The 21,904-nt window shown below is 33.1% G+C and overlaps 1 protein-coding gene across 2 annotated transcripts in view; it reads right to left on the bottom strand.

Moving 5' to 3' along the window:
* Positions 1-5,786: 5,786 nt before the first annotated feature.
* The window catches only part of LOC111037980 (roundabout homolog 2-like), a 182,481-nt gene continuing 166,363 nt past the window's right edge, over positions 5,787-21,904 (bottom strand). The window contains exons 5-19 of one of the 2 annotated variants that reach the window (XM_022320880.1): positions 18,443-18,709; positions 17,483-17,760; positions 16,699-16,903; positions 15,379-15,701; positions 14,911-15,138; positions 14,606-14,837; positions 14,400-14,515; positions 13,244-13,577; positions 12,647-12,912; positions 11,877-11,997; positions 11,654-11,793; positions 10,989-11,174; positions 9,055-9,364; positions 6,784-7,019; positions 5,787-6,096 (exon numbers count right to left, since the gene is read on the bottom strand). In XM_022320880.1, coding sequence (XP_022176572.1) covers positions 6,808-7,019; positions 9,055-9,364; positions 10,989-11,174; positions 11,654-11,793; positions 11,877-11,997; positions 12,647-12,912; positions 13,244-13,577; positions 14,400-14,515; positions 14,606-14,837; positions 14,911-15,138; positions 15,379-15,701; positions 16,699-16,903; positions 17,483-17,760; positions 18,443-18,709 — 3,218 coding nt within the window. In that variant the 3' untranslated portion in view covers positions 5,787-6,096; positions 6,784-6,807. Of the gene's footprint in view, positions 6,097-6,781; positions 7,020-9,054; positions 9,365-10,988; positions 11,175-11,653; positions 11,794-11,876; positions 11,998-12,646; positions 12,913-13,243; positions 13,578-14,399; positions 14,516-14,605; positions 14,838-14,910; positions 15,139-15,378; positions 15,702-16,698; positions 16,904-17,482; positions 17,761-18,442; positions 18,710-21,904 lie in introns of those variants that run through there. The other variant, XM_022320881.1, reaches the window with a different exon arrangement.

Raw genomic sequence — 21,904 nt, forward strand, 5'->3', positions numbered from 1 at the left:
GTTCTGTGACCCAAACCCGGAAACCGCAAAAGTACGGTAGTCGATCAATGCCCAAATAAAAATAATTGGAAAGTTAAAATTAAACATTAATAATAAGATAATAATTACTGCACAATCACCAAGAAGACGAGAGTAATATCCTGTTCGAGTTTCTATTGTAATAAATTATTTTCATTGATACATTAATATCAATATTATACTACTCAAACGAATTGCTAAAAGCAAAAATTGAAACCGTTTCCAGCAATCGGTATTAACCGTTTGAAAACAAAATTAAAAACGAAAGAGGTGTTAAAATCAAAATTGAAACCGAAACAGATAATAAAATACAAGTATTTTAATTTAAAACCAAAACCGAATTTTTTTTATAAAAACATTAAATTTAAAATCGAAAAGAGAAAAACTTGGAACCGTTATTATAATTTAATCTTTTTAAATTTTAAACTGTTGCAATATTTTTGTTCTATGTTCTTTCAAGCTTGTAATTTGTAGGATGAAATCACAAAATCAATCATAGGAAAACAATACTGTTATTTGCATCTTAAACTAAAAAGTCTTTTTAATTTTTGAAGTATAAAAAACTACTCAATAATAATTCAAAAACTTTGCTGGGAGTTAAGTTTTTATAAAATTTGAAAGTGGTATACAGAATTCAAACCAAAATCAAAATATATACTAGTTTAAGTATATATAGTTATGACGTATATAAGTTATAAAATAACTACCCATAATAAATTCAATATTAGTGATAACATGTTTATCAATCATAACAATTTATTAATTTTATTTAACTTAAGCTACCCACAAAACACAAATATTCGGTATAATTTATTTGGATTATTCAGTACACTTGGCATATCAATATATTATCATTCAAAACAACTGTTTGAATAATATATATCGTATGGATTAGTAAAAATGTTTGAATATTACAATGTGTTTGATATGTTTTCATAAAAGTTCTATAAACGTAAATTGTGTAAACGTAAAAATGTTTGTGCATTCATATTGCGTCTTTGACGAGTAAATACGGAGATTTCTGTCATGCAGTACGGTGGCTTAATAATTGAGGGATTATTCACACATCACATTATTTAATTATTCCAAACTCTAGTTTTATTCGAATCATAGTAATTTTATCAACATTCAGTTTTATTTATAATGTAGCGTAAGTATATGCTTCCCTGTTGAGAAAATTAAATGTTGTCACTCTCAGGACAAATTGGTATTTCTACCTTTACTTTGATTGTTGTGATAAAAGAAATTACTCTCTGGAATCACAACTCGAAAATTAATCACCGTATCGAAGATCCAAAATCTTGTGTCATATTCACTCAAATAACTTTAACTTCAGTTTTTTGTGTGGCTTGGCGTGAGCTGTCGCTGCAATCAGTCACGCAACCTGATTTAGAGTAGTCAACCGTCAACTACCACTAGTTGCCGGGTTCTTGATGTCAAGAACAGTGCCACACATATACGAGTTTCAACAACCATACCAACAACATCGTAACTCCTTAAAATATATAATAGCACTAGGTGGCCTAAGTTGCCGTTTGGTAATTATTAATAAAAAAAAATATAGATATATACATTTAAATGAATGAAAATATTTTTTTTTTTTAAATGATTGTCTCGCGTGTTCAATTCCAATTCTTTTCATTTCGGCTCCAGTTCCTGAATTGAACACCCAATTAAATATATGCAATATCATCCATAATTAATAACTCGGGTACGGATCACTGAAAAAATAATGATGTTTAGTTTAATAATAATTATCAAGTTAAAATGCAACAGTAATAATAAAAACATGGTAATTAGTGAATAATCACCAAAAAGACGGGATTTATTTTCGTTTCGAGCTTATATTGTAATACATTATTTTCATTAATATACTAATATCAATATTGTACTACTGAGATAAATGACTAAAACCAGAATTCGAAACCGGATTCAACCCCGTTTTCAGCAACCGGTATCAACCATTTAAAACCCAAAACCGACTACATAACACCCGATATAGGACCTAAGGCCCAACTTAATGATTCGGGTGCGAATCGCTAAAAAAATAATGATGTTTAGTTTGTTGTTAAAATGTAAAACATTTCTTTTTAATTTAAATTTATATGTACTTCATTCAGAAACATAGAATAGAAGATAAGCCTTGTGTATATTATTCAAACCAATGTTGAAATTCAATCAAAATTGTGTATCTGAAATAATTGTCACAATGTAATTTATTTTCACAGGGCTTTCAAGCCAATACATAGAGTATACTAGACAAAGTATGTATAATCACTAATTAATGTTGAGTTTCATTAATTTTGCTCTGTTTGTGATCTAAAAATTGCTATTTTTATACCTATGCAAATATAATTCTATTCTTATTTATGGAATTGAAATATAAAAAGCACTTAAATAATTCTATCACTAATTTTTTTGCAGATGATGTTAAGATTGATGCTGAATCAACAACTAAGTTTTGTAGTCTCTATTTTAAGAATGGTAATAAGTACGAATGTTTTTTTAAGAACTTGTAATATGTATACTAACTTTTAAACATTTCGATTAATAATTTTAAGATAAATATAAATTAAATTGTGTAATAAAATAGTATATTCTATTATGTCGCATTATGTTACAATTTATTATATTATGTTGTGCACCTATATGAACTTGATTCTAAATCTGAATAAATACTAATAAAATAGTTCAGTCCATACCGTATAATACTTATATTATCTATTTATTATATATTAGTAATTACTAACATAATATATATATAATTTATATATTAATATATATATTACATCCATATGTCACGTACACTCAGTGTAATAATATTTTTTATGAAATGGATATGCATTAATGTTTATTACGAAACAATTACTTTAGATAAAATTAACAAATCTAAATGCATATATAAATCTTTTTACTTCTAAATTATAAATATTATAAATATTGTGTTTCAGAAATATTCTAAACCATCTTTTCAAATAATATTTTTGATGTTATTTTAAGTAATCCAGCATATTATACAATAAATAAGCATGATTATATTGTAATGAGTTAATGACAATTAAAACTAGACATATATAAAGTTGTTTCAAAATAGTCATATTTAATGTTGTTTTTTTATTTTACAAATAAGTAAGCAATAGCTACATATTAAGTATATTTATTAAATTTGAGTAAAAACATTATAAAGTCAATGTTGTAAGTGACAGGTGTACTACAATTTTTGATGTATTGTTTATTAACAAATCGTTAAACTCATCGTGCCAGTGGCGTATTTATTCGTTTAAGTCTGTGTAGTGTATACTGGCAAGGCTAAATATTATGTGGTGTTTAGTTAGTGATTCCCCGTTCCCTTGTAGATTTATGGCTATGACACTACATAATATGTTTTATGACTTTGCGTCAGGTATAATTCTATAATTATGTTTATTTTTTTCATTTTATTATATTCGTTATGGATCGCCATAATCTAGTGCAGGTACCTACCTATGCGATATTACAGTACAGACTTTGTATTCACCTCAAGTGCAATCATTATAGTTGCTAGACTAAAATTATATATCATTATAGGTACTATTAGTTCATAAATCAATCTACAATATAATCTCTATTTACTGTTTTCAATGTTACATTTTAATACAACGAAATAATATTCAAAATATTAGTAAAAATAAATATTTCACCAACAAATAATTGAAATAAGTCTCCGCTGTGTTTTTTTTTTCTGTGACTTAAACGCTGGTCATCACCATTCAATGTACAACACAATTAAGTGTGTCTTATATTGATACATTTCCACTAATCTACTGTTCGACACCAATTTGGGAGGAGGGAGGGGGAAAGTTTGTTGGCAGGGTGTATTATTTCAGCTAAAATGACTTAACAGGAAAATATCTCAAGCCCCGTTGGTATTGTCAGATTTTGATAATTTTGTGCTTTATCTGAAAGATGATTATTTGTTTTAGGTCGGATCAAAGCCTGAATTTTCGTTTTACTTTAAATAGTGCTAGAAAAATACGTTAGAAAAATAACAAATATTCTCCATTACTCAAATGCATATTTTAGCAATAATAAATTGAAAAATCGAGTTTTGATCCGACCTGCACAGTGTTGTCTTCTTTGAAATAAATTTTTAAAAAAAGAGTGAGAGTTTTTCTTGCAAGATATGTTTTTGTTCTAAAAACTCACCGGCTTCAACGCTCTTAAACAAAAACTATACTGATATGGCTACATGTAATCAATAGAAAAGAAATAAAAATAAAAATACATCAGCATGGTGTTGTTTAAAAAAAAAAGGTTATAAGGATAGGATCCGGAAAACTAACAGGTTAAACAGCTTGCACTAGCTGCTAATAGGTGCCTGTGCGGAACACATTCGTGAATATTATTACGATTTATTTATTTCGTTCACATATATAACTACAGTACATAAGTATACAATATGACTCGTGTCTACAATATTATTATATCCTTATATCATAAACAGTAATGTTTTTATTTATAAATAATATACAACGTAACGATAATAGTAGTTTTTACAAGCACGCGGCACCTAGCTGGCTGGCACCAGTAGTGCCTATATATTGTTATTTTATTATTACATAATTATTATTTCTTTTTTTTTTTTTTCATTAATTTTTACATCTAGACACATAATTTATTACAACACATACAGATCAGATCATATTTTATAAATTAATAACCGTAACAGTATTTAGTTATAAGCTTAACTCTACAATGTTGAACATTGACGCGGGACAATAATATATATAATAAAAATAATACACTATAATATGGTCGTCGGAAGGAATATTATTATTATTATGTATATTATGGTAAATATTCAGTTCTGATATTCTAATCGTGCGTTTATAATATACCTAGTTGTATATATGTATATTATAATAGAATACTCATTACAAATTAATAGGTCCGTCATTATTCGTTATTTAATTATCACAGTAAAAATAATAGTAATATTAATAATAATAATAATAATAATAATAATAATAATAATAATAATAAGAGAAAAGGATAAGTCGTTACCTATGATATTGTAATAAAACAATGTAGTTTATGCGGCTCAATTATATTGTATAAATATGAAAAATTAATAATAAAAAAACGGAGTAAAAACGAGTACCTAATGTGTCAAAATACGTGAGTTTGTTCGTTTGAAATGAACAATAATCTGCTCACAATCGAATTGGGTACTATAACAATATCGGTAATAAAATATACTGTACACAGATATAGGTATCCAGAGTAGAAAAATCGGTTCGTTTTTTTTTTATAGAAATGTTTATTGAAATTGTTTGTGGATTGTCTTGAAACGATATTATATCATGTATTACAATAAATATTATTGTTATACGTATACTAAGGGTAAGAGGCGAAAAGCGTATCGTTTTCGGTAAAAAAACACGCGTTTGAGCTCTGCGCAGTCTGTACATTTTTATATTATATAGTACATAATACAATTGTATTTATATTTATAAATAATTGTAATCAATGTACGTATTAAAACAATGAGCTGGATTCGTTTCCGGCCAAAACGTGTGATGTGTGTCTAACGAAACGTAAAATAAACCAATTTACATAAATAAAATAGAATCTATCACAACAACATCTCGATATATAAAAGAAAAAAAAATAATAAACAAAAAGGAACTATATCATAAAATTAATACTAATCGAGTTTACAAATAAATAACAATTAATTATGTACATTATTTTTACAAGAACACAATTAAAAATAAATCGATTACGTATTGTATGTACCTACTTAGAGTGTATACCGGTAAATAACAAAAAAGAGATGTACAATACGATTGATTATTTATATTTACAATTAATATTTGTATAATGCATGGGGTATATTAAGTTGTAAAACTACGAATAACGATAAGGTTAAAAAAATTCGAGCGAACGTTATGTACAAAAAGGATTGGGGGTTTACTCGAAGTGTTTTGATTTGTTCGGTTGCTTTTGTTTTGACTGTGAAACATCTAACTGACTTTTGACGATTTTTTGGCGGTTTTCAACAACCCGTCGCCGTCGCGGACAGATGCAGCTGTTGACCTGCGTAATCATAATTCATAAAATTACATTTGAATTTAACATTAATAACATAGTATTCATTGCCTTCTCTGACTTTATACATAAAGCACCTAATCGGTTTAAAAGGATGTCCATTAATAATAGTTTGTGAAAAACTACTTAAACTAAATAGAACTGTTTTTTTCACAAACATGGTTCAAAAATCAAATTATCCTTTAACGACAGAAAAGATAATCTTTTCTGTGGCAAAAAGTTATTTAATGTATAAAAATATAAAATAACGGATTTTCACAAAACAATAGACTTTAAAAACGCAACGACTCGTAAAGGTAACCGCTCTGCTAACATGATAGGCGTCGAGTGAACTTCATCGTTGAGCGTGGGTTACTGTAATGGAGGCGGTAAATTTAAATTCAATGATAAATCACTTCGAAGTATACAATTAAAATCGATATTGATCGAGAAGGTTCTGTTAGGGTAATTTTTTTAAGGATGTCTTATTTTATATTTACTTCAGTTAAATTTTTTTTTTTGTGTGTGTAAAATGTAGGTCAGTGAATATTTGTCTGTGACACCCTAACCGATTAGTATTGTACAATATTGTACAAGTGAATGATTATCTAAAGTAGATTTGTTAGTAGCTAATAACAACTTCAGTAGTGTACACTATTATAGAGTAGATCGTAGTTATAAAGTACGTGAACTTACAACACTTCGTCGCGAGTGGCATCATCACTTGCGTCCAACAGCCGTCGACGACGACGACGTCTGAAGCACGACTGGACAAGGTACGTCTGTCGCCTCGGCGTACAGGCAAGACGATTCGCTGCACGAGCAACCGCTGCTGCAACTACCCTTGTCGTCGGCTCCAGTGACATTGACGCCTCCGCCTCTGTCGTCATCGTCGTCATCGTCACACCAACCACGGTCCCGATGCCATTGTTCTAAAAACACGTTTGGAATAAAATCGTTAGTGCGTACATTCATATTCAATCATGATATTCAAATGTATATTTGTATATAATATTATACTGACTATTTTTCGTTTAAGGAAATTATAGATATGGATCTCCTCATCCTCTCTCCCCCCCACCCTCATCGATGTTTGATCGAAGCATCGACGCATTTCTTTCCGTAGATTTTTATCGATTTTAGGCGATATATAGATTTATTTGTCCATTTATATAACGATAATACTATGGAGAAGGTATCTACAGATTAACAACTGACAACACGGATTTAAATTTTTTTTCATTTGAATGTCTACCTCAGGTTTATTATTTAACATGTTATACCTGTACAAATCCCAATAACTATAATAATAGCGAATATTCGAAAAAATATAGTAGTTTTATAAATTTAACTTAAATGAACGCAGACTGACACTATTTTGAAATCTCTCAAATTATTAATTTCGTTGTGTGGAAACGACTGTATATACATCGATTTCTATTCATAGACATTAGACATACTTGATTCATAAAAATTCTTAAAATATTTTGATGCAATGTATCATGTCGTATTATAACAATGACGGAAGAAAACTTAAAAATATAATACCCACCACAAAACCAATTCCATTGTATTCTTTATATTATCCATCAATGACAAATATAGTAGAATTCGAATTTTGATGTTATTGGTTTGATTTTTAAACCGAATCCAACTATCGGTTTCCATTTGTTTTTAATTTAAATACAACGCGGTTAAACAAACAGCATTATTAATTATTTAGTGTTAACCACCTTTTTTATAATACATGGACATAAGATTTTTAACTTGACGTATTATTTTTCCAATTAATTGGAAAACGGTGGGTTTAAACAGTGGATACTGCTCTAATTATATTTTAAGTGATTAAGTTAATTACAAAACTAACTACCTATCTAGTTCAATTAAAAAGTCAAAAAAAAATTATTTAACCTTAACGTTTTAACTAGGTAGCTGCAGCAGTAATTCCCACCTTTGATAATACGTGGACGACTGTACGTGTATATAGTTTCGTCTGGTATGTAACCTACCTATCTATTATATTGGCGGTATAAAACGCACAATGCCGACGATGGTCGTAAAAGTAATTTTGGACGTTGGATTATCGCAATAATTCCCGGTCCTTTTTATCGTCTTTACGTTATACCGATGGTCTCCCGGGTACCGTACATCGGTTTCGGAAAACAATATACGGTCGTCCAATAACCGTGTGTATAACGGCCCCCCGTATATCGATATGTATAGGTACCGGTCGATTCTTTTATCCTTAAGTGCGAACCACACAATGCCTCGAGAAATAAACCTCGTTATTATTATTTTAAACGTTTGGGAACATAATAAACTATTCTACGTTTTTCTACGAGGTTATTGTTATTTGTTCTTGAAATTTAAAAATTCCTTGTACTTCCAGAGACGTTGTCTTGTTCAAGACAAAATAATAAAATGGATCAATAAAGTATTAAGACGTTCGCTTTTAACGTAATAACTTATTAAATGAGCCAGCGCTTTGGCGTAGTTCACATAAGTTATTTTTAAAGTTATTATTGCTTTTACCATTAAATACTATATTTGTTGATATTATAATATGTTACTTAAATTGTTGTTATTGTTATTCATTTATTTATTTATTTATTTACCTAATCTAAGTATAGATAGATGCCCTACCATTTTTACAATACCGATAACATGCAGGTGTTACATCATTATTTATTCTACTATTGTAACGATCATTTGCTTAAAATCCATAAAAGAATAAATGAATGGTGGTCTGGCTCGTGTTTTCCAACATTATTTAAATTATTATTTTATTATGGTTTGAAAAATGAACGAATTCCATTTGTTTTAAAAAAGTACGAGGAATGAAACAAATTTCTATTCATAAGTGATAAAACAAGGGGTACAGCATAATATACTTTGGAGGATTTAGGGCAAGAGGGCTAAGCCTATTGTCTAGGACTTAAATACATATCGCGGATAAAGAATGCTTACCGGAATGATGTTTGTACGCAAGACCCGGAAGGGTGGACTGCATGCAACGGTCTATGCTGTTCCCTTCGGAACAGCAAGTGTTGTACTGCTGTGGCTGTTCGTCGGGCGTCCGTTTGTTGCACGGCGGAGGAGGTGGCGGCTGCTGTTGCTGTTGCGTCGGCTGATTGACGTGGCCGTACAACAGTGAAGCGCTTTCGTATTCGTAATCGGAGTGCATGCGATTCCGCGACGCGCCATATTTGTTGGCCGACCGGTCCAATCCCTGGCACGAGGACACGTTGCACACGGAAGGATGAGATGAGTTCGGTACCTGTTTACAACAATTATTTATTAATTTAGTTGTACATTGGGATGAAAGGCGTGTGACGTGAATTTGTACAACTGCAACGCGCAAGGAGCGCAACATCCGTGTGTGTAGGGGTGGAAATGTGCAGCAGGGAAGCTTAACTTTAGTGGTTGAAATCAGGAATTTGCCTTTTGTATAGGTGCCTAAAATATCCGGGACTACCACCAATGTTAACGGGATAAACACCCGAAATTGGTCAGAACTAGAGTCCATTACACAGAGAGTCCATAAACATTAATGATTTCAGAATAATTGAAACTATTTTTCTTATAGATTTATTTTTTGTAGATAGCTATTTATTGCTAAACAAGTGTTCATCGAACGATGAATTAAATAGTTTTAAATGAAAAAAATGACTTTTAAATTTAGTTCTAAACTCGAGAAATACTAACTTTTATAATTTAATATGGAAACAAAATCAATTGTTTTTAATTCTCAAAAAACTGGAGTAAAAATATGGATTATCGAATAACTAAAATATGTCAAGAAGACGTGATACCCGCATGTGTTATCTTTGTCTTAGAAGTACGTAATATAGCAAAATTTTAGGCTCTACAGATCACTTTCAGTGCGGTTTGTTTAAAAATTAGAGTGAATTTACTTTTTATAAAATTTAAAGGTGAGAATATTATTTAGGGCACCACGTAGGCTTTTTTTTAGATATTATTATTTTTAAGAAAGTTATGAACTTTTTTAAAACTACATTTTAATATTATCATAACTTACTTGAAAATAATATCAACAAAAGGATACGTGGGGCCCTGGATAATAATTTTACCTTTCAATCTTATAAGAGATCAATCCACTCTAATTTTTTTAACTAAAAGAGCTAAACGTGATCTGCTGAAAGCAAAATTTGCTACACTACGCACTTGTAAGACAGAGACAACACACGCGGGTATCACGTTCTCTTAAGTGAATACATAACATACATAAATAACATATTTTAAATTACATAACTATTTCACAGTATATTTTTTTCTTGACACATTGTTATTTAGTATCATTCAATACAAATAACTTTTCAAAAATATTTAAAGCATAAAGTAGGTTTGTTAATTCTTTTAAAATTACTAATAGTTATTATAATTTACTTAACTTTAACGAAACAAATAAAACCTGTTAACTGTTAACTGTGGAAAAGATATGTGTTTAAACTAGTTTTTTACCAAGAATATCTTTATTATGTACATACTTTATGTAGGTAAATAGAATGTATCCGAGTACCCGACATACGTACGATTTGCCTTTAAGAGAAGACAAATACAAAAATAGAAAGTGCATCTACTATAAATAATTGTAAATTTTTTTCATCTAAGTGAAAGATAATATATCGAATAATTATATTTAAGTTGTATTTAAAAAATAAACATTTGTATGGAAACATCATAATTGTTGTCTAGAACCCCGAAATTCGTAGTAAACGGGGAATATTTTATGAATGTTTAAAGACTAGAACATTATATACACCACAAAAATGATGGGTGTGTAAGTCGAAAAATCAATTTATCTGTTAACAAATTTCGAAATTCACACACAGTATAAATTATTGTTGTCTTAAGACTTTAATGTGGTGACGAGCGGTTACCGGAGGTGGTTGTGTGGAAGGCGGTGGATTGAATCTGTGTTCGTTGCTCTGGTTCCCAGTGTAAATCCATGCGGGCGTGTAACCATTGCAACTACCGGCCAAGGACTTGCTGGAGTGGATGTGTGACTGTTTCGAGAAACTTCCAGCATGCATACGACGACTTGATTGTGGACTGCCGCCGTTGGACTATAATTAGAAAAATAGAAAAATAAATATTTATAATGTTGGTCACTATATTTAAATAAACAAAAAAATCAAAAATAGCGATTCTGAGTGACACTCGGTTGAAATTTCAATATCTTATAGAAGAAGAAAATGTGATAGTGGAAAAAATGTCAATACTATGAGAATTATTCAAAATCTGTTATTTTTCAAAATTGAATTCTATTCAGTATAATTATATATCGGTATTTTAAATAATTGAACAGAGTTTCAAGTCTGTAGCAGTCTCAAATTTGTATTTTTCGAATTATAATAAAAAGGGATATAAAAATGAAAAAAAAAAAAAAAGGATCGCGTTTATGTATTAAACCAACATCAATCTTTGCAATACCCAAAATAATCACAGACATAAAAAAAAAAACTGAATCTAAAAAGCACCAATGACACGCCCGTAATAAATCGGCCATGTAACCGAGAGAGTGTGACGAACTCAGAGCACATACCTGAGACGTTTTCCGCATAGAATCTGTCGGCGGGTGTTGAGGGGGCGGTGGGAGGAACTCGTTCCAATTCGGGGGCGGCGCTTGATTGATCGGATAGATTGGCGGTTTACGCTTGTGATTGTTGAAGTCCACGTTTTCGTCTAAAAATAAAGAAAAAAACATATTAGTTCATTGAAAAAAAATCAACGCCGTGGTCTTAAGCTATAAATTCTGTTAAGCTTACCGAGGTAATGGTTATTGGGTGCGGCCACTTGTTCGTGACACCGTTCGTGGCACGAGCCGTTGGAGCTCAGTGTTTTTGTTTCGGAAGAGCTGCTAGCGGCCCCGAAGAGATGAGTAGACTCCTAAAAACACGTGATCGATAAAATAAAATCTACTATGATCTGTATTAGTTGTAACTTGTACATTATGTAATTGTGTGGGTTTTTGTAAAAATCAAATACACGTTCTACGTAAGTATTTTGGAAAACAACGAGAAGACATAATATACAATTATATGTATATTTAATGAGTGAAAAGAATAAAACAATTTTGAATTGTATTATAATAAGTACCTCAATAATAGATGTATATGAAGTATGTATACGTATAATTTGCACACATAGGGAAATAAAACTCGAAATGGACATTTTTAAGTGGCAATTTATCCAAATTTCTGTAAAGTGGTGGTTTTAGAGGGAACAATATAAGGACATAATAGCAATATATCACTTAATTGCTACGAGACGCGTTCTGAAAATATCGACCGTCGGTGGTATAAGTGTTTATTGTAGAGGTCTTCTAATTTTTTAGGCGGAGAACCACCTGTTTTTTTTTAAATCTCACGAATCACATTCAAAGCGTATTAAAAGATTAAAAATACGCGCTATAATAAAATGCTCAAAACGAGTTCAAGAGCCTAAGTCAGGGACGATAAGACGGGCTGCGGGTTATGGAAACCACAGCTGGTTTAATGCCTGCAAATACCGACGTCCGCGTGCGACGGTAACTTACATTGCAATCGTCGCGGTTCAGCAGAGTAGTGGTGGCGTACGGTGTCGGGTTGGACATCATGTCTTTGCGAGGGTTGTAGAACGTCGACAAGTTCCGAGTGTCCACCTCGGCGTAATCGGCGCAGGTAGTCTCCCTACCGATGCCGTTCAACAGTTTGGACTCGGGGTCTTTCTCCCCGTTGCGCCATCCACGGTCGATCCACAGCGCCTCCTTGCCGCCGGCGCTTAACATGCTCAATTGCGACAGGTCGCCACTGACAACCGGCACTGCAATGGTACACATCGATGGTGTTAAAACGGTTAGATGCATATTGTAATATACCGCGGTATATGATTATGATTGTAAGCCGTAGGTACACGTAGTTAAGTGGGATTCACAGCTGCGTCTTGTTGTGTCGATCAAATCGCAATGTGGTTACTTTGGTATCATGTGACGACCAAGTTGCGACCGAGTAAGCAAAGAAGGGACTACGGCTTAACCTTTAAACCGATATGGTTACACATTTTAACCATAGTTACCTCGCCCTCGAGCGACACGACACACGCCGCGGCTGTGAATCCGGCTTTATAGTTCTAAATAATATTATTATATGTTTACCGTTGAAGTGGCCCAACTGTTTGCCGGCGTTCTGTTTCCGCTTCAAGTACACGACGGTGACAATGACGCACGCCAACATAACGACCAGGGCCGCCAACAGCACGATTATCCACGCTTCGCCGTTGGTCGTAGACGAATACGCCCTCGCAGGGTACGCCGGATCCATGACTATTGGCACGGGGGCGCTATAGGGACCGTACCCTTGGCGGGTGTACGCTTGTACCCGTGCCGTGAAGCTGCCACCCACTGTCAAGTTCAGCAGAATCGTCGTAGTCGACGAGTTCAACAGCTCTTGTACGGCGGCCTTTGTAGCGTTGTTATTCTTCACTTGTATCTATAGATAACACGAATTCGACACACCGGTTAATTATACGTGGGTATATACAATATTATTAGGTACCTATGTAATAGGTGTTTCAAGTACACACTATGCTAACAAAGAACTTTTTCGATGTTTTTTTTTAAGTATAAGTGCTTTATAAACGTTTTTAGGGCATTAGTTACTTTTTAGGTCAGTTTTAAACATATTTCTCGTAATATTACAAAAAAAATAAATACTAAATCAACATAAGGTAATCTAGGGTTTAAATAAAACGATTCAAAAAATTTGTCTTGATTTATGAAGAAATCCGGTGTCATTCCAGAGAATTGTTTTAAGACATTTTTTAGAATTTTTAGGTCATAAACGCATTTTTTTAAATGAAATTTTTCGATATTTTTAAGTGAATTTTAATTCAAGCCCTACTCATGATCATAATATTATATCAGACGTATCATGTGCAGCGTATTGTAAAGAAAACTTCGAAAACGTGTTCAAAATACTTAGGTTTCTTTCGGAAACTATTTGGGTCAATTTATTTAACTTATAATATTTTAATACTTTTCAAATACAAAAAGTAAAATTAAATACTGTTTATACTTAATACGGTACCCAATACCCATGTTATGCATACGAGGTTGGTACATTTTTGATACCAGTCACTGTTACGCTTTAATAACAAATAGTTTTGTTTAAAATGTTCATCAGATATAAGCATATCAACAAGATCAGTAAAATATGACCTCATCAATTTATTGATATTTAGAACCACAACCCGAGAAATAATGACTATAAAAAACCTACCGAGAAAAAAAGTTGAATTATATTTTCTCTTACTTTATATCCTAACAGTGCGCCGTTGACGTGCTGCGGTGGAGGGGCCGACCACCGAATGAACGCAGTAGTGGCGTTTACCATACCGGTCTGTACGTCTTCTGGAGCCGCAGAAGGAACTGCAATGAATAAAAAAACCAAACGAATTGAAGGTTTAACGGGGAATCGAAAATATATGGTTAGGTTTAGCTTTAGGCACGTTCACTTACCGTCTTCGTTGGTTTGGACGACCATGGAGTTGGACGGTTGGCCTTCGACAGTCTTAAAGAACGGCACCAAGAAGAAATCGTACTTGTTGTACTTACGGAGGTTGGCCAACGTGTAGGACTTGGGCTCGCCGTTGTTCATCATTACCGTCATCATGTTATACGTCTGAGAGCCGCCCGATAAGTCTCTGAACCTTACGTGAATACCTTCTACCCATTCGGCACTGCTCAATACCTTATGTAAATGTAAAATATTACGTTAATTTCCTGTCGACAACAAAATATCGATATGAATCCGGTATACATACATCCCACATGACTCGGACCGACGTAGACGATACCGCGTACAGTTCCTTGAAGTCTATGACTTTAGTGCCAAGCCGTTCTCGGGCTTCTTCCAGGGACTGCTGCGTGATGATCGTATTGGTCCCACCGGTTTTCACCATAGCGGATAACGCGCTCGGTACGCTCAAGCCGTGTGAGTTTTCGGCCCTCACCATGAACACGTATGACGTGTCCGGTTTTAGATTATCGACCTAAACACGTATACACACACACACACACATACATACATTATAATATTATTATATGTTTACTACATATATAATTTAGAGCTAAGAAAACGGTGAGAATTACGTAAATATTTAAACGATTTTCAACCGTTTCATGCCGCAAAATTTTAAATATTGCCTGTACGTCCCGTGTAAGGGGTTTTAAGGTATTTGAAAGTAAGCTGGTATTAACCACCGGATACCGAGCTTGATCAATATACTTACGACCATGGTGTTGGTTGATATGCGATGTGCGGCTACCACCCATCCGGTTTGCAGGTCCGAACTGTAATATTCGAGCGTGTACCCAACGATCGGAGAAGCGCCAAGGTGTGGAGTGGGCGGGTGCCACGTGACCGTAACCGAGTTTCTGGTGACGTTGACAATGGTTGGCACAGACGGGGCAGCTGGAAACATGGCTGGGTCAGGAGCGCGGTGAAGTCGTGTGCCCGGGGACTCTTCGACGCTCAGTGACGCCGACCAGGAAGTCTCGCCGCTTTCCGAAGAAGCAGTGCACGTGTACAGACCAGAATCAGATACTTCAAGTTCTAAGGGCATACACAAATAAGATAGGTCATATTCCAAATCCAAATATAACAACGTTTATTATACAGTGCGCCTAGCGTTTGCAAAATGCTATTTGAAAAAAATTGTTAAACGTTTTTTTGTCGTCACAAATTTATACATCGTAGTTATAGGCAGGCGTGAAGAAAACGAAAACAGCAATAGAGTTTTACACACAAAAGTATTTATTTTTTTTAATTCTTACTTCCATAACAAATACGTTGAATAATAAATTATGCGTGCCAACTTCGAGTAAGAAATGCTGATTACATAGTGCCATTGCCATAATATATATGTATCAAACAAGTCATAATTATTTTAAAGATTCAATTTGAACAACACAACAACTTAGTTTTCAGAAAGAAAAATACAGTGTTTGGTTTTGCTTTTAGTGGCATAGTTAAATATATAATTAATAAATACAACTGACGATTTTAGTTTGCTTATTTTGCATTTCAAAAGAATTCTGAAACGAGAGAGTTTTTCAAATGATATGATAAATAATACGCTAATATAATCAGGCTTGACGGTATTTCTGCTTTTACACTTAATCTTTATTAAGAAAAACAAATTTAAAAAAGAATTCAGATTTCAGTTCAAAGGTACGACAGAAAGTTATTTCTTCTCCTTTAAGATTTCCAAGAAAAGTATAGGTATAGTGCAAGCAGAGTAAATAATATAATAATATAATAATTTTATTATTTATTTATACGAGTTCAAAAATAAAGTATAGCGTAGCTACTATATAAAAAGAGATTTTCCCTTTTGTGTTTAAAGTAATAATAAATAAAAGAAAATTTTCAATAAATAAAATCATGAATAGCGGCAACAGTTTGTGCAATGTATTTATGTATGGGTGTGTCTGCTGTGTACCTAATATAGGTAAGTATACCGTATGGCTTTGATATAATAATAAAAATATAATATTATTATTATCATACAACAACTTACATAATATTACAATAACTTATAGAAACTTACCGTCTATTTGTAGTGTACCAGACGAAGTAATGGTCACTCTGGGATCGTCTGGAGACAAATAATTTCCGTTTCTGTACCATTTTATGGTAGGCAAAGGTATACCGGACGCCTGACATGGTAATGTGGCAGCTGATCTCGTGGCCAACGTTTGGTTGGTCGGTCCAATGTCGACGACTGGTGGAGGAACGTCTTGTACGGATGTGACCTGTAGACAGTGGTCGGAGACATGCAATAATCATTGTAGTTGGCGTTTCAATATAGTGTGAAAACGTAGAGCAATACAAAGGCGTAAATTGTATAAAGGGCGATTCTCCAAACACGATTACCACCATATTTTACTTCAATGTGGAATTTATAATAAGTTTAACTCATTTATAAAACCCTCAGAATCCAAAACATGTCGTATGATAAAACCAATAGAATAATCGCTCTGATCCAGAAAAAAAAATTGTATCACCTTAAGCCATTCGTCTTATATGTTATACAAATTCCGCAAAATTGTAGTATTCATTTGAAAATATGGTTATAATATAGTTTGAATAAGTTTATACCTACTCTTACTTAAAAATTCCAAAAGGCAGAATTTGAATAAATGCATTATTTATTAAGGATAAAAAGTGGATGAGCTACGTGTTCAGTGAATCCCCCTGTATACCTCTCGAATATTTACCACAAAGACACTAATATTTATAGACGATAATATAGCAGGCTTGTAAACCACGACCACGGTATAGTGCAGGTGTTAACCCAAACAACACGATTATAATATTATAACAATACATACCTGCAAGAACGCTCTCCAAGTCACCGACCCGGCGACAGACAGCGCTGAACACACGAGGAAACCAGCGTCTTCTTTTTGAGCTCCCTGTATGCGCAGAGTGCCGTCTTGAGTCACGTGAAAATGTCCATACGCGTTTCCGGGAAACATCAGCACCTGGGATCCTTCACGTGACCAAAACACAGACGGCGGCGGGTTGCCTTGGGCCACGCAGTCGAAATTTGCAATTCCGTTGAGACCTACTTTTTGGTCTTTGGGTCTAGTCACAAATGTCGGCGGGGCTATAGAACAAGGGATGAGATTAACATAATAATATGTCAGAGGTTTGCATTTACAATTCAAAACGGAACTAATGTATTATTATGTATACGGCGCAGTAGCAGCTTGAAACTACAATATAATATATAGTATGCCATTTTTGTATGTATACCTACCTATCTTTTAAACAGTCTGTTTGAAGTATGCACGAGAAATTTAAAAATAAAATTTGTTAATATGTAGAGTAAGTTTTTTAAACGAATAATATTAATTCCTAAATTTTAGATTAAAAATCGGATGTTATTAAAAACTATTTTATGTTTGTGTCTATTTTTTTTTCGTTTAACGCTCACTTTTTCAGAACAATAACAACCTTCATTTTTAAACTGTACAATTTTCTGATAATTTCAATATACTAATACTGTTCTTTACGCGTACTTAAAAATATGTCAATAAATAATAAAATCAAATGTAGAAGTATCCATTTATAAAATATAGTAAGGTGACAAAATTTGTTTAGTTGACTATTTTTCAAAAAGTACAACAGATATCCGAGAAAATAATTGTCTTATGTCGAAAACATAATATTTTGAACAATACAATACAATAAGATATGTGCTCTTCCATATTTTTTGTGTAAAATGTACTTAATTAATAAGTTAAAACGATAACTCATCAGTATAAAATTATGGTTGATATACTTACAGTGCACGGTCAATGAAGCCTTGGCCTTCTCAGAACCCACGTCATTTTCCGCGTTACAAACGTAGAGTCCTTCGTCCTGTGCTATCACGTTAATGATTCGCAGTGATTTGTTGTCCAATATCTGGGCTCGGCCGAAAGGCATTTTATTACCATCGCGTTCCCAGTAGATGTTCGGCTTTGGATCGCCACCCACCTTGCATTCGAATTCAGCAGTCTGTCCGGTGTGCACAGTTACATCTTTGGGTTCGGTGTTTATGAATGGTTTCACTGTGAACACATGAAAAAAAAATATGTTAAAAACAGGTTATTGATTAGGTATAATATTGTAGGTACCTATAGGTAATAATAGCCAAAAAAATATTTTTCTCCTTTAAACTGCGGTAGCTAATATTTTAATTTTTATAATACCTTTAGATGGTTTGTTTTTAAACACACTACTATTATAATACACATATTATTTGCTTAACAGGTAATTCTTCAAGAGTTATATCTTACTTTTTTTCAATATTATATAAAATTAATTTGGGGTTGGAAATATATTGGTAACAGTTAAAAAGAAAACTTGAAAACAAAAAAAATGTTGGATGTATTTCGAAAGCTCTCTATAATCGAGATATAAATACGTTTAATCGTGCGATGGCTTTTAGGAAAGTTGTGCAGACGCTAGTTTAAGGTTTGAAAATCGTACCCAAATCATTAACATCGTAATTATCAGCGTTAGAATTTCGGAGGCATTTTGGTTACTTAGCAAACTTTGACAAATAACAGTTTATCTTGTTTTATAGAAGATTAAGCAAGGCGAGTTTACTCTGTAATAACTGTTAAAGTTGTTTTGGTCGGTTAGACCTTAACTTCGGGGCGTATTACAGGGATAAGTGTGTATTTAGTGGGTCGTAACCCGTTAATTTTAAAGGGATATTTATTACACAGTTAAACGATTTATGTATTTATAATTTATACAATGATCGGACCTGTTAGAATTCAAAACAAGCGTGTAATTAAATTTATAACTCAATGTGCGCGATTAAATTAAGATATTAAGATGTATAATTATTATTCATTAAATAATCGTATGCAAACTACAAGAGACAAAATAGCATCGAAAGCGTATCATTATAATGCGTGTATCAATGACATTAAAGATGTAATTAAAACAGGGGTGGTAAATACATAAACACACATTTTTTAATGCACATTTTATTAAACTAACATTATCAAAATTAACTTTTGTTTGTGTGTTTAAAATAAAAACGAAGTTTACTTTGGGCTTTTTAACGACCGTACCTATATTACGTTGTATAATTAAAGAATAACTATATATTATAATATCATATAAATTCTATGATGCACTCCATATTATGAGAATACAGTGACACCGCAGCAATGTACTGACGAACGGACAAAATATGTGTCAAAAGTACTAATAATAACAATAAAATAATCATTCCTACAGGCAAGCCTGAGCATTAACGAATATAAAAGTTAATTTTAACTTTTTAACTTACCTTATTTAAATTTAATTTTTAACTGAACGGATTTTTATTGATTACAAACTTAATAAAAAACGAGTTATTCGTAGTCAAATTCAAGTTCCATTAATTATTTATAAATCATTCGATAATATAGGTATAATAAGTATAATACAATTATTATTGATGATGCATATTGCATAAACATTTACTTTTCATTATTTTAAACCGTATAACTGGCTATTTATATATTTAAAAAAAAACTCAACTTGGGTTAATAAGTTAATTGCCTGTTTTCATAGAACGTTTAACTTAACGGAGTTAAAAAAAAATAGGATCACTCTAAAATGTGTATGTTTAAATGTTTTCCATCAACTTGACCCGATTAAAAATCATCATTAGCTTTCCCAGGCTTGCTTACAGGTACCTATAAAGTTATAATGGTTATTACTTATTATACTAAACGCTGTACGGGACGTCATATTATAATAATATGCAAGTAAATACTGTACACATTATCTAGACGCGCGCAGTCATATTATACAACCATTATATTATATGCTATTGTTTTGTCAATTATTTTTTCGAATCGCCCGTACCATTTTTTCCCCCGTCCTTCCGTCTGCAGGTCCGTATGCCAAATGCAACGGGTGTCCAACTCCAACCCTCGTGCAGCGCCGGATTAATGACTTTCCAACAGCCCGCCGTGTACGTATCGCCATCGGCGGCACAATATTTTCTAAATGCGTATACGAGTTTTATTTTTTTTTCATTCAAACGGTCCTTACTCCGATGACGTGCGCCTATTGTTGCATCAGAAAGGGAGGAAAAAATACGACAACACAAAATGTATATACATATATACGCATGATATACTTATGCGAATACACGGGAAAGAATTTATTTCGTACAAGAGTGGAAAACGGCGTCGACGGCGGCAGCGGCGGACCGAATGCGAAAAAAATCTCAGTTTCCGGCGCATTAAACATTCTGCACTTTTTCAGCGAATTCTCCCTATTCGTGGAAAAAAAATATATCTGACGTGTATAATACATCAGTCCGCATATAGTCTGCAGAACTCTCCAACCCTGTGTGCACGCCAAATGGCTCTAGTCGATTTCTCAAACTCGCGCGGTGAACGTGTGCATCCTAAATCCATCCGATTCGCTGTATTAGTTTCGATCAGGTCTGATAACGGAAAAACTTTTTTCAATCGTTTCCCATACCATCGTAACTACCTACATACATATTATAGTAGTGTGGGATCATAGGGGCAGAATGGGCGTGACATTTTATCGGGGTGCTGGAATATCGTGGATAACTGCTATTATCGATAACTATTGGTATTATTTGAGTAATGAGTTTAGTACACACACACACATACACATAACAAATATTGAAATGCGCACCTCTATATTGTAAATAGTCTTAATTCCGTACAACAATACCCACTTATTAGGTGCCTATTATAATCGGTGAATGCTTTCGACGCGATTGTGTGCTCATTTTTTTTCGGCTTTTGATTATATACATAAAATTACGCACATATTTATCACGTGAAATCCTGCGATAATAAATTGACGTTCACACGGCGTTTGTGACAGGCAATTTAAGTGCACCACTGTTGTGGATCCGTTTTCCCGCCCTTCCTAAAATTAAACAGGTATATGTGGGTAGTTTTCGATTTTAAAATACATATTACGTTTTGATGGTAAAATCACGTCAGTGCCACTGTGTTGTTGGGGGAGGGGGGGGGGGAATTCACGTAATTACCAAACGACGACTACCACCGCCGCCGCCGTCGGAGATTGACGTTTAAAATTTAAAAGAAATAAATCGCGGTTTCGATTGTTGTGGGTATTCTTTGCACACCTCCCCCCCCATCAAACCACCAGTCACGCCGATGTGCAGGAATAAAGTGACTGCTCGACACGATGAGGGCTCTGTGTAAGTCGTAAGCGAGATAAAGTGAGATAGAAAAAAAAATGCCACA

Source organism: Myzus persicae, unplaced genomic scaffold (genome assembly GCF_001856785.1).
Source record: "Myzus persicae strain clone G006 unplaced genomic scaffold, MPER_G0061.0, whole genome shotgun sequence".
NCBI classification, from domain to species: Eukaryota; Metazoa; Arthropoda; class Insecta; order Hemiptera; family Aphididae; genus Myzus; species Myzus persicae.